Source organism: Cydia fagiglandana, chromosome Z (genome assembly GCF_963556715.1).
Source record: "Cydia fagiglandana chromosome Z, ilCydFagi1.1, whole genome shotgun sequence".
Taxonomy (NCBI): domain Eukaryota; kingdom Metazoa; phylum Arthropoda; class Insecta; order Lepidoptera; family Tortricidae; genus Cydia; species Cydia fagiglandana.
In genome coordinates this window covers 37597489-37611729 of record NC_085959.1, presented here as the reverse complement: position 1 = coordinate 37611729, position 14241 = coordinate 37597489, and the positions used below count along the sequence as shown (strand labels likewise).

Here is a 14241-nt window from a genome sequence, read left to right as displayed (position 1 = left end):
GTGACCATTAAATGAACGCTTAACTTTATTTCTGAATTAATAAAGACACGTAAACAATAAAGACTGTAAATGTGCATACAAAAGAATTTCCGTTAGGTATTCAGTGTTGCCGCGGACCAAAGACAAAAAAGACAATGTTATATCAGTAGATCATGGTATTGTATTGGATATAAATTAAGTATACTATACATATAAGGCAGAAGTATTAGTGCTCGACTCTGCACAGTATTCGAAATGGGCACTTTATGTCAAAGTGACAAGGATTAAATTTGAATACAGAGAAATCTTCGCCGTTCAAATTTAACCTATAATACTTTGACATAAAGTGCCCTTGGATGTCGAATACTAGTGCAGAGTCGAGCACTAGTACTTCTACCTTACTGTTTACATAGTTACCGTATTCTCGCAAAATAAAATCCGTGTGGAACGCAGGGTTTCTAATTCTAATGCCAGACACGGTTTGTTATGCGTACTTAGTACTTATCGTGGGCAAAATAAGATACGTTTTTTTTATTTTTTTTATCACGTAGGTCAAACATCTTTTACTATCCACCACCAAAAGGAAAATAAATATTATTTGTAACTTCATCAATTTTGGTCCACTATAAAGGCGATGTATTCTATTCTCCAGTCTTTGCTTGTGTGTAATGACAGTCGTTAAAATTATTGATCTTCCTTTGTTTTTAAACGATCTAGTATTCCCACGAATGGACTAATGACAGGGAGGAATAAAGGAAAATATTGGTAACAACATTGGAAACAATTGATAAGTAAGCCGTTTTAATAGCCCTATTAAGGCAGAACCTCATGAAATGCATTTTATTTTAAAGTTCTTTCAAAGGGATGCTAGTTATGGGTAATACATAAAAATACGCTGTCTTTCTGTTCCTTATAGTTAAGTGGGAAGGGGGCGACGTCATTTGATGGCTATTTTATACAGTCGCCATCAGATATATCGGAGCGGCCAAGGTGTTCACAATATCTGAACACGCAATGTAACGTCCTGACAATAATAGAGGCGTGTTCAGATGATTGTGAGCACCTTGGCCGCTCCGATATATCTGATGGCGACTGTACAAACGTAAAATGGAGTCCCATTGTCCTCGCCCCTTCGTTTGTTTGTTATTTATTTATAAATTATTATACGAGTTAGAAGCTTTTTAAAATGTGTAGGTACCTATGCATTTATTTTCGCTCACAGAGTGGTCACGTCCATTGCGCTTTATATGAAAAGATATTATTATGTGCCACTGATATTAACATTACTTGGACCCTGTCCCGCTGCCGGCGGCACCCTAGGTTAGGTTTTTTATAATGTGTTTATATATTTTTGTTAGTGTCCGACCGAAACATGTTTTTTTGCCGAAACCGAAACCGAATGTTCGGCTTTGGCTCTGGAAACCGAAACCGAAACCGAAACTTTTGTAGACTTGTTAAAATCGTTGAAAAAATGTCATAAAACCCCTTTTATACACATATTATGGGGCTGTCAACACCCAATATCCTTGAAATTGATGTTACTTAAGCAGTTTTTTAAGAAAATTACTAGAGTTAAACCAAGATAATTCTGCAACGATTTTGATAACACACGCTGTGAAAGTGTTATTTTAAACGTCAAAACTTCTATGAAATTATGACGTATAAATAACATTTGCACTAGTTGCACTGCGTATGCTATCAAAATCATTGCAGAATTTTCTTGGTCTAACTCTATTCATTCACCAGTCAAGTTATTAACATGTAGATACAGGGTCAACCAAAAAACCAACCAAAAACGCAAGCGCGAAATTTTTTGTTGACAATATCGCAAGGCCGGGTACCAATCTTCACCTGGGCCTAAAAGTCCGAAGTGCCCCAGTGAGGTGAACTTTCATGCGAAGTCAAAGCCGTGCTTCAGGCTTCAGGACTAGTAGTTGAGCACAGACTCCAACCAATGTCCATTGTATGTATTAAAAAGCGAGACCGCAGGCCGAGCATGGCGCAGCGAGGCCAAAGGCTAAGCTGAAGTAGAGGACATGTGGAACACAAACCAATAGTAAATTGAGGTAAAATCACTCATTCACTCCGAAACAATTAGACAGTGTGCGCGTTATAGGTATTGACAGTCTCTTAAGACTGCGTCGAGCGTCCAGTGGCGCCCTCATTAGTGGAATTGTGTTTTATAATAAAGCAATTAATTTCTGTACCTATACATGAATCAGTATAATATGTCATAGGTATTAATATTGTTGTCCTACTCGTACTTATTCTCCAACTTTTGGTCTTATTCCGAAGTACCATTTCGTAAGTTTCGGCCCGGCCGAAAGGTTCGGCCGTTTTTTGGCCGAAACCGAAACTACAGCCGAAACATGATGTTTTGGCCGAAACTGGCCGAAACCGAAACCGAAACCGAACCTTCGGTCGGACACTAATTTTTGTAATGTTTTGTAAGTGTTTTTATATTTTACTTTTATACTCACATTGTAAAATCCTAACCTAAGACCGTAATTGAATAAAGGAAATGAATATACAATTGCGCTCAATTTGGGATCGATTTATCATCACTGACAGGACTATTGTAGCCAATAATCCTGACGTTGTGATAATAGATCGATCGCAACGCCTACGTGCTCGTTGACATCACCATCGTGAAAGCCGAGAAGGAGAAGTCCAGTAAGTACCTCTCACGAGATAACCGCCATGTGGGATGTTGATTCGACGATCATTGTCCCGATAGTCATTTCAGTGAACTGTCTAATAACCAGTGATCGTACATTTTCCAGCATTTTTGGTGCAGCAGAGTGGTGTTAACGGAATTGGTATACTTAGATAATTTCAACTGTAATGGTAAATTAAGGTTAATATTAACGTAATTAACGCTAATTAATCATTAGGGTTGAAATTATTTATACCATTTCCGTTAACACCACTCCGCTGCACCAAAAATGCTGGAAAATGTACGATCATTGCTAATACCAAAGAGTCTCGACCAACATCTTGAGAGAGTCCCGCTAGGTGGTTAGCCGCGTCGTACGGCCACAGATTAATAAATAGTTGTGGTACGGCGCGAATACGAGTAGACCGCAGGTTCCTCTCTCCCCGGCCCTGACCACCGGTAGCTTGGGCCTTGCCCCGCTGCTGGCGGCACCCTAGGTTAGGTTTTTTTATAATGTGTTTATATTTATTTTTTATTGTTTTGTAAGTGTTTTTACATTTTACTTGTATATTTATATTATCACCTAGCCTAAGAGTTAAAAATAAAAAATAAATAAATAATAAAAAATTGAAAGAGAACTCTTTAATCTATTTATGTAAATGAGCACCATTTTAAGAATGACTCACGCTAGACCGGGCCGGGGCCGAGCCCGAGCTATCGGAGCTTCAATTTCTATTGAAAGCACTACGTAATCACCGATCAGCCGTCATAGAAAATGACGTGTCGTACGCTTCGGCCCGGGCTCGGGCCGGTCTAGCGTGAGTCATCCTTTATTCGACGATTTTTCGTTTTGTATGGTTGCGTTTCTGAACATTTTGTGGTAGGAAGGGTAAAATAAATATCGAGATAAGCCAGCAAGTATAATTACAGTAAAATATTATTATACTTAGTCATCGGCAAATAAATCAGATTCAACCTTGTGCACGTTGTGCAAGTATAACCCTAATATTGGTTTGACGTCTGTAAGGTTGATCCGCGGCTGCTGTCGCGCGTCCATAGGCTTCCGCGCGCGCATTCGCTTCCGCGCGTGCATTCGCTTCCGCGTGTGCTTCCGCGTGCGCTTCCTCGTAAGCGCGCACTGCCGCTTGCGCTTCTGCGTCCGCTCCTTCTAAATGCAAGAGTGCGCCGATTGCCCGGCGTTCTAACCTGCGGTTAAAGAAACTTATTAAAAACAGGTCTCCCAGTTATCTTAGGTGAGTGGAAAAGAAGTTTTGTAATAATCTGGTAGTTACAATTTCTTTGTAGTTTTAGATACATATGTATGTAAAATGTATAATTATTGGTGCAATGAAGAATATTTACTTAATTACTTACTTAAAGCGGTGGTTCTTATTGTATATTGGTTCTATCTACATACCATTCTTTCTGACTCTGCAAACTCTGCGAATAAAAATAATAGTCACGTTAATCAACATTTTATATATTTATATTATATAGCCAATTCAATCATCTCTTCCTCGCATTGTCCAGGGTTTTCCACTGCCCATGAGAGCCTGGGGTCCGCTTGGCAACTAATCCCGAGAATAGCAGTAGGTAGCTACCACTTTTGACGAAAGAGACTGCCATATGACCTTCCAACCTAGAGGCGTAACTAGGCCTTATTGGAATTAGTCCGGTTTCCTCATGATGTTTTCCTTCAACGAAATGCGACTGGTAAATAACAAATGATATATTATACCTACAGAAGTTCATAAATCAGCTTTGGTGCGAGGTATGCGGGGTTTGAACCCGTATACCTCCGGATTTAAAGACGCACGCTCTTACTGCTAGGCTACTAGCGCTCTTTCCCATAACTAACCATTTTGGCTCAGCGATCCAAAGAGAATCTCAATGGCTTCCGAAACGAGAGCGTGCCACCTGTCCCGATCCTGCGCAACTTCCTGCAAGTTACTGACGCGAAGCTGAAGCAGATCCGCTGTCACACTGTCTTCCGAACGATACCTGAGCCAACCCACCGGTTTCTTTCCCATAATAATAAAGCATAATAATAAGGGGAAGATAAGCCCGCAGGGCAGCTTGTGGCGAGCTGTTGGGGAGTAACGACCCCACGGACCCGAGTACTCCCGAGAGTCGGTCAGGGTCTCCGTCTCCGGCGTGTCTTCGTCGGTCGGAGTGGACCCCAAGGAGACCCGCAGGACTCTCAGCTCTGGCTTGCCTTAATTGGCCGTCCAGAGAGGAGTCGTTAGAGCTATATGCTCCAGGGGTGGAAGTGAAAGATGCATAAGACGCGAGTTGGCACAGTGGCTGTTAACAGCTAGAAAGCGGCGCACACCTCTCGACACCCCTGAGCCGCTCACACCGATGTTGCTCCTGGTCGTCTTTACGACGGCAGTTTCAGGGGCCCATCTAGTAAGCGGCGAGTCATCGCCTGTCTCGATGACGGTGTTTACATTGTTATGGCAGGTGTCCGGACCTCTTTTACAATAGCCCAGTCTCATTGTCCACCCAAACATCAATCCATAAACCGGTATACTGTTCACTTCTTCTACAATAGTCCCAATGCCTGCTGCGACCGGTTCACGGGTGTCTATTGTTAAGCCTGTGAACGGGTTCCAGCAGGCGTTCTACATGACATTAAAACTCTCCAAAGGGCCTCTACGTGTTGGATCTATATCCCCACGCAAGCCTATCAAAAGACCGGGATTTATAGGCCCGTGAAGTCCCAAAAAAAAAAAAAAAAAAAGGGGAAGATAAAACACGCACTTGTACACCAGCGGCCGCCAGCAGCACCACGGCGATCACGAACAGTCCTCGAACCATTTTTATCTGTACGGAAAGGAAAATTTAAATTCACTATTTATTTTCCAACTAAGTAAACTCTGTGCCAACATTAACATGACAGTGTGGAAGTATAACTAAGGTAAGGTACTTCCACAGCTGTACCAGTGATAAAGAAGGTCCATCGTTTAAAATTTATTTTACTTTGGTTTAATATGAACTTGCTATCCTGATCGTTAAATAAGTTAAGAAAACAATTCCAAAAAAACTTGCAGAATTGTCTATGATCCTTGCAAATATCTTAACACAAAATGGGAACCCAATCACACTTATCTTTAAAAAAAATGTGTGTAAAACGTTTGATTCGTTTCTTAAGTTCAGGACGAAGTTTATGGTACTTATATGTAAGTACGTACATAAATCTTGAAAATTCATGACCCAAGACTAGAATATTACCTGAAGTAAAAATGTAGGCTCGTAGGATTCGTGTGGCATCTGAAATTGCCACATACGTTATTATATAGGTACGAACACGAGAGCGCGTCGAATTGTATTCATTGTGTTTACTTATGAATTAATATTTGCAATTGTATTTTGTAATTGTTGATGATTTTTATTGCTTGTATGAGTTGTATGTTAATTGCATTTAGACGCGTAAAGGATGACTCACGCTAGACTGGGCCGTGGCCGGACCGGGGCGGGCCGGAGCGAACCGAGGCTAAAAATGCTTGCTAAATAAAAGTTTGAGTATTGAGTTTATTTCAATTGAATGAAATTATATATATTGATGTTTTAAAATATTCATTTTACTTGAATGTGGTAAAATATAATTTATATAGTGTTTTTATGTCATTATTTAATCCATTTTTTATTTGTGGTAGTGTTTCTTTTTTTCACAAAATTTTCTGGCTAGATAGAGTTCTCTATCCTGCAAAATACGAGTATTAAGCGCAATTTCACCAAAAGTTGCCCGAGTAAGTAGAAATTAATAAAGGTATATTTTTGCTGTCCCTAATTGGGTTACCGTGTTTATTCCGCCCAGAATGAAGAGCTTATCAACATTCGTAATATTAAGACTTATTTTTCTGCAATTTTTGATAGGTAATTAACATTAGTATTTGTGTAAGTCCTGTTACTAACACTTGTATGGGTCTTGCCTGAAATAAATGATTATTCAATTTAATTTAATTATATCGAGCTGACATCGTGCGACATTAAAATAGTAAGTTCTAGACAGATTTCCGAAATATATTTGTGTAACTACGTAAATATTAAATACTTACGGAATCCAACTAAAAGACAGTGTTAAAGATAAATTGAAATAATGTTTCAATTTATTACGCATATTTTTAAATCAAAGTTTATGATTAGGTTCCAAAGCTCGAACATCGAAAATTTCGGGCCTTGAACCAAAAAAAAGCGGCCAAGTGCGAGTCGGGCTCGCCCATGAAGGGTTCCGTAACAGCAAGTAACATTTTAAAAAAAAAGTACTTACCAGATCTTGTTCAAACCAATTATCGGTGGATGTTTGCATGGTAATGTAGGTACATCATATATTTTTTTTAGTTTATTATTCTCTTATTTTAGAAGTTACAGGGAAGTGTCTCTCGCGCAAACTATCCAGTCTAGAAAAAAATGATATTAATAACCTCAATATAATTTTTGAAGACCTATCCGTAGACCCCGTATGGGCAAAAGAAATTTTTTTCGCTAAGTATATTTCTTACATAGATATTTTGTACGCCTATAATATATATTTTCTTTATAATACCAAAAAAAGTACCTCAAGAGAACTCATCAGTATTATAATATACCGTGTTTTTATTGAATTCCGTTAACTTCGGGGTATGGGTAAACACGTATAAAGAAACAAAATAGCATAGTATTCATTTTGTGATAGGAAGGGGAAAATAAGATTAATAACGACACATTCCAGCAAATAAGTATAATTACAGTAAATTATTATACTTAGTCATTGGCAAAGAAATTAGATCCAACCGTGTCAACGTGTTGCCAGCAAAACCCTAACATTAGTTTGACGTCTGGTCTGACGATCCTGGGCCATGCTCGCTACTGTCCGGAAATACGCTTCCGCGCGTGATTTGGCTTCCGCGGTTGCTTCCGCGTAAGCGCGTGCTGCCGCTTGCGCTTGTGCGTCCGCTCTATCTAAATGTAGGAGTGCGTTGATGGCCCGGCGTTCTAACCTGCAATTATAAAAACTGTTTAAAAACAGGTTAACTAGTTATCTCAGGCGGGTAGAATAAAAGTTGCAAGGTATCTTCTAGATAAGGTAAAGTCCCGACGCTGGATAAGCACGAAGAATTCATACATTGACGCGCTATTACCTATCCCTATTGTACGGGCATAATTATATTGCTGTCCCGCTCGTACAGTGGCATTATGTACCTTCCAATTCATTTAAATGTAACGTTTTTATAACACTTTATCATTAATTCAATTCAACACTTATATTGTATATTTTGTTATTTACCTACTCGTTTTTGCTATAATAGAAGATATTGCATTTGGTTTACGAGGCAAATGATAATGATGAATAGGACGACATAATTATCAAATCAAGACTGATTTTTTTCGTCAATCGTAGACAATATGGCGCCATTTCTTTTAATAAGTACAGACCGAAATTAATAAAACTCTATGACTCTTGTTTATGCTGAAATGTTGCCAAAGTTTATATTTGAACTTATTCAAGTATACAATTTTTATTTTACAGGGTTCGTGGTTACATTATTATGTCAATGTCATTATAGGGGTGTTTACATGGGTACTATTTTTCAAAAATCACCATTATTTACACACTTACCATCGATTCTGACTCTGCGAAGAAAAAATATAATAACGTTAATCGACAATGTATGAAATGTATCCAGTTAAATATTTAGTCCCAAGTCCACAACCCTTTGACCGTCCTAGACGTGCCGTATTCGAACTTCAAGATATTCACAAGAGACGACACGTACTACGTACACGTTTATACGTTATAGTTTAGATATTAGCTAGTTCTCTTTTGCAGCGCAATTCGAGCAACCAATGTCACTTTTACGTTATAGTCTGTTCGGAAAGAGAAGAGTCCTGGAATGTATGAGGCCCAATACATTCCACGACTCTTCTCTTTCCGCACAGACTCTAGATAGAGTAAGATATCTATTAGATGTGAATTTGGATCTCTAAGTCATATCCTGTGGAAATCGTTCAAGAGTATCTCCAGAATCGCGCAAATGTCAAATTTGACAGATTAGATCTTAAACATATCGTTATCGTATCTTGGTGATGTCTAAAAGATGTCTAATAGATGTTTATTTCAAAATCCGAATCGAGCCCTGACGCACGCTGCTGCAGCCCAATATCAAGCTTCGTGCATCCCGACAAGGTTCACAATGACGAACCGCATTTAAATTTAAAGTCGCGATTAAATTTATATAATAAAGCAGTGGTGGTCAAACTTTCTTCAAGAGGGGCCAAAACTTGAAGGAATTTCAGAGGAGGGCCAGATTTACAGCAAAATGTATTTTTATTATATTGCTGGCCATATTATACATTTTTTTTAATGACCGGCGGCGGGCCAGATATTACCCTTTTGCGGGCCGGACCTGGCCCGCGGGCCGTACTTTGCCCACCACTATAATAAAGCAAATAAAATAGGAAGTACAACACTCACTTGTACGACAGCGGCCGCCAGCAGCGTCAAGGCGATCACGAACAGTCCTCGAGCCATTTTAATCTATACGGAAAGGAAAGGGTCAATAAGCGCTACTAGCACCATTCCACTAACCCGGGGTTAGCCGGTTAAACCTGAGGCCCAGTTCTCGAACGGTATTAGACTAATATTATTAGTCCACCAAAGCCACCAACTGTCAAATCGTATGGGTTGCTATGACAACACACTAATAATATTATTAGACTAATACCGTTCGAGAAATAGGCCCCTGGAGTTACCATGGTTACCAGTAGGTACAAAAAAAAATCTAAAATAACCTATTTTCTGCGCCCGTCTTTAACTTCGTGTTTATGATTAAAATTATACTCTACAGGGTGGAAAGATATGTCGGGCCCTCTGGAGGGAAACTACCTTAAATCCTTAAGTTGGCCCATTTTAAAGTAAAATGAGCCAACTTAAGGATTTAGTAAAGGAGACATTCCTTTATTTTTAAAAAGAAACAAAACTGCATGCAAAGATTTTTTTAAATTCGCTTGTCTCGACCGGGAATCGAACCGAGTAAAACTTCCAAAAAATAAACACTTCTTTTTTTTCTACTAGTCGATACGGTTAATGTGAATGATAACATTTCTCCAAGAAAAATTAGGTCTTACACTCGTCTGTCGTACAAAATATCCATAAAATCGAATATTTATTAGGTACTCAAGAATATTTTTGACAAGAATAATTGAAGAAAAAAAGAAATATCTTTGAATGCAGTTTTATTTCTTTTTAAAAATAAAGGAATGTCTCATTTAAGTAAAATGAGCCAACTTAAGGACTTAAGGTAGTTTCCCTCCAGGGCCCGACATATCTTTCCACCCTGTAGGTATATAACTTATTCCAAATGCAAAATTTTGAATAGCCTCGCGAGGAAGCTCGTGAATAAGCTCGTAGGCAAGAGCCTACGAGCTTATGGTTAGGAGCCAGGTTAGGAAGTTTATCTAATACCTCCAGAAGTACTTACAGGGGCCGCGGCCTCGAGTGTATGGGGTATTGCAGCCACCTATGGGATGGCTCAGCTAAATACCAACTCGCCGCTTTGGACTCAGTGGAGCGCAGAGCCAGGAGGATGATTGGCGACAAGAAGCTAACGGCTAAGCTTCAGTCTTTGGCCCATCGGCGGAAAGTCGCCAGCCTGTCGGTATTCTACAGGTTGCACTTCGGGGAGTGTGCCCAAGAGCTACACGAGCTTATTCCACCGTCCCCATTCTACCATCGGACTTTTAGACGCACGGCCGGTTTCCATCCTTACTTGGTAGATATTCCACCAATTCGCACGAAGCGCTTTGCTTCTACTTTCCTTATGCGCACTGCCAAGGAATGGAATTCCTTGCCGGCGTCTATATTTCCGTGTTCTTATAACCCGGCAACCTTCAAATCAAGAGTGAACAGGCACCTTCTGGGCGACCTCGCTCCATCGTAGGCCACGTCTACGCCTCGGCTAGTCTGTGGCCATGAGTAAGCCCATTCATAATTAAAAAAAAAGAGTATATTTTTATGCCCTGCGGGGTTGAGACCCCTGGCCCGTGGGGTCCTAATGTTCTACAACTATTTAAAGACCAATCAAAAAAAAGAATCGATTTCACTGGTGACCGAAGAGCTGGCAGCTTTCTCGCATAACGTATTAACATTGCAATTCAGCAGGGAATTGCTGCCAGCGCCCTCGGCACCATGCCAAAGGGGCCCAATTTCTTAGATACATTTTATTTAGCATTTGTTTTTAGTTTTATTTTATAGATACTTATCTAGTTAGTTTTTTATGTACCTACCTAAAACAAAAAACAAACCTTTGTATCGTGTTATAATATTTTTTTGACATACCTATAAATGGTATTTACGTGGGGTTGACCATAAAAGTCCAACATATATTAATTGATAATCTTTGACTAAATGATAAATATTACCTGAAGTAAAGATGCAGGCTCGTAGGATTTAGATTTCGTGTGGCACAGAAACATACATCTACGCTAATTATATACGAACTTGAGAGCGTGTCGAATTGTGTTATGTCTTTTCAAGGAAATTGGCTAAGCACGAGTCTGATTCGATTTTCTTTGAAAATGAAAAAATAGGCTTTATTTTACTGTAGTAATTCGCCAGTAACTGGCCACCAGGTTAGTAACTGGCCACCCTAAATGAAAATGAATACTATTTAACTACCTATAAACATAATTCATTTTTGTATAAGGTGGCTAGTTATTGAAGGCTGGCCAGGTATTGAAACCTAATACATACTAAAATGAATTCTGTATATAGGTGAATAGGAGTGGCCAGTTACTGGCGAATTACCCTATTATTCTTTACTATTTACTTATACATTCTATTATTTTTTTTATGATATAGGTAGAAGGCAAACGAGTTGATACATCGCCTGATGGTAAGCAATTAATGTCACCGTTGGATACTTGCAGTACTAGATAGGTTGTAAGTACGTTGCGTGCCTTTAAGTTGGGAATACGCTCTTTTTTTAGGGCTTGAAGGTCGTATCAGTCCGGAAACAGTTCAGGAAGTTTAAGGGTTTTTGATCATTACTATAAAACCGGGCAAGTGCGAGTCGGACTCGCGCACGAAGGGTTCCGTACCATAATGAAGAAAAAAAACGGAAAAAAAATGCAAATAAAAAACGGTCACCCATCCAAGTACTGACCACGCCCACCGTTGCTTAACTTTGGTCAAAAATCACGTTTGTTGTATGGGAGCCCCATTTAAATCTTTATTCTATTCTATTTTTAGTATTTGTTGCTATAGCGGCAACAGAAATACATCATCTGTGAAAATTTCAACTGCCTAGCTATCACGGTTCGTGAGATACAGCCTGGTGACAGACGGACGGACGGACGGACGGACGGACGGACGGACGGACGGACGGACTGACGGACAGCGAAGTCTTAGTAATAGGGTCCCGTTTTACCTTTTGGGTACGGAACCCTAAAAAATGATTGCCATAATTCTAAATTTTAATCTAGTGTAATGTACTCGTATACATGTAATTTTTTATAATATTACCCTGACATTCATTACATAAAATAAATCTTATTACTGCAATTTTTGACATAATTATCGGGCTTACATCCGACGACACTAAAATATAGTTACTTATAGTAAATTCAAGACGGATTTCCGAAATATGTTATTTTAGTAGATTGTTAACTAAGGGATGAAAGGCACTCATTTCTGCCGAGGTAGTTTGGCGCTCGAACGCAGTGAGAGCGCTTTTAGTCCGAGTCTGAAATGATGCCTTTCACCCGAGTTAAACACTCTACTTTTCATTTCAAATAAGAGGAAAGTAAAATACATGTTTTTTTTTAAACTTGACAAATATACATGTTAATTGTATTTTTGAGGATATTTTTTAATTAACAATTTAGGCAAAAGTATCGTTATTTATGGAAAGGAGAGTCCAATATCAGAATGGAAATTGTATAACAAATGCATTTATATGCAAATTTTATTGCTTATCGTAAAAAAATACATCATCTGTGAAAATTTCAACTGTCTAGCTATCACGGTTCGTGAGATACAGCCTGGTGACAGACAGACGGACGGACGGACAGCGAAGTCTTAGTGATAGGGTCCCGTTTTACCCTTTGGGTACGGAGCCCTAAAAATACAATCTAACTTAGAACCTAAAATGCTCTAGTGCAGACACGTATCATTTTCTGCACACCTTTTAGAACAATAATGACCCTCTTTCAGAGCATGAGAAATGAAAAAAATATTACTTATGGAACCCAAATAAAAGACATACATAGATTATTAGAGATAATTGAAATAATGTTTCCATTTATTTAGCATATCATCATGCCATTTAAAACCGAAACAAATCAATTATTTATTGATTGGTTTGTCATATTGATAAACTTTAAATTGTTTTTAGAAATCTAACAACTTTTTTTGTAAGCACCTACAGCACGTGTAACGCACGTGTTAAAAAAGTACATATAGTTTGTCAAAGGACTGTCTCATTTCAATCATAGACAGAGAGAATCATACTATCTTTGTCTTACACTAGTAAGCACTAGCACTACTAGCACCCAAAAGAAAAGAATGAGTATAGTTTTCCAGGTTCTTATTGACTGACCAATTGGTTTGACCAACTACATATATGTCAGTGTGAGTGGAACGCTCTGAGGTTGATATAAGTACCAACAGGGGCCCATTTCTCGAACGGTTTTAGTCTAATATTATTAGTGTGTTGCCATAGTAACCCATTCGACTTTACAGGGGCCCATTTCTCGAACAATATAAGACTAATATTATTAGTCCACGAACTGTCAAATCGTATGGGTTGCCATGACAACACACTAAAAATATTAGACTAATATCGTTCGAGAAATGGGCCCCAGTTCGTGGACTAATAATATTAGTCTAATACCGTTCGAGAAATGGGCTCCAACATCGAAATTAGCGTATCAGACTATTCGTTAAAAGTATCTACTATTCTCCGACGATAGCTAGAGGGCGTCCGCCAGCTGACGCTTTGCACGGAGCGGGTGAGCGAGTTGACGAAAATTAGTATGAGCACCGCTAACTAGCGAGGACGCGTGGGACGGATTTAACTTAGGTATTCGCCCGCTCCGTGCACACGCGTCAACTAGGGGACGCCCTTACAAAAAGACATATGTATGTCTTTTTATATAAAAAAATTAAACTATTGCAGATACCTACGTACTTTTGAATTGAAGTTTCAACAACATCAAAACTTTAACTACTTAATTATATCGATTTCTTAACACATTCACTGCCAAAGTTCTCTTAGCGCTACGCTAGCGTGCAAGAAAGCGGCTACGAATAGAGAACCCGCCGAGCGAGTTCCCGACGCTCCATGTGTTAAGGCAAAGGTACCTCTAGCGCTCAATCCCGTGGCGTGGGTCTCCAATGTGCAGGTGATCCAAGTTTCTTAGTAGTCAGAGTCACTCATTTCGGTTCTCTAGTATCTTTACCAAATAACCAGAAATAGACAGCTAGTTTGACAAAAAAGCGCATTCAAAAGTGACTACAGTGAGACCAAGAAAAGTCTGCAGCGATTTTGATAGCCCACGCAGTGCAAGTGTTATTTATACGTCATAATTTCATAGAAGTATGACTTTTAAAATGACACTTGCAC

At 39.1% G+C, this 14241-nt stretch overlaps 1 protein-coding gene across 1 annotated transcript; it reads right to left on the bottom strand.

The window, feature by feature from the left end:
* Window positions 1–3606: 3606 nt before the first annotated feature.
* Window positions 3607–11137, bottom strand: LOC134678128 (mediator of RNA polymerase II transcription subunit 15-like). Its single transcript, XM_063536577.1, has 4 exons — window positions 11039–11137; window positions 5399–5461; window positions 4053–4075; window positions 3607–3841 (listed from the first exon to the last, which is right to left on the bottom strand). Exons 1-4 carry the CDS (start codon window positions 11090–11092, stop codon window positions 3607–3609), a joined length of 375 nt encoding a protein of 124 aa, XP_063392647.1. The 5' UTR covers window positions 11093–11137.
* Window positions 11138–14241: the final 3104 nt, after the last annotated feature.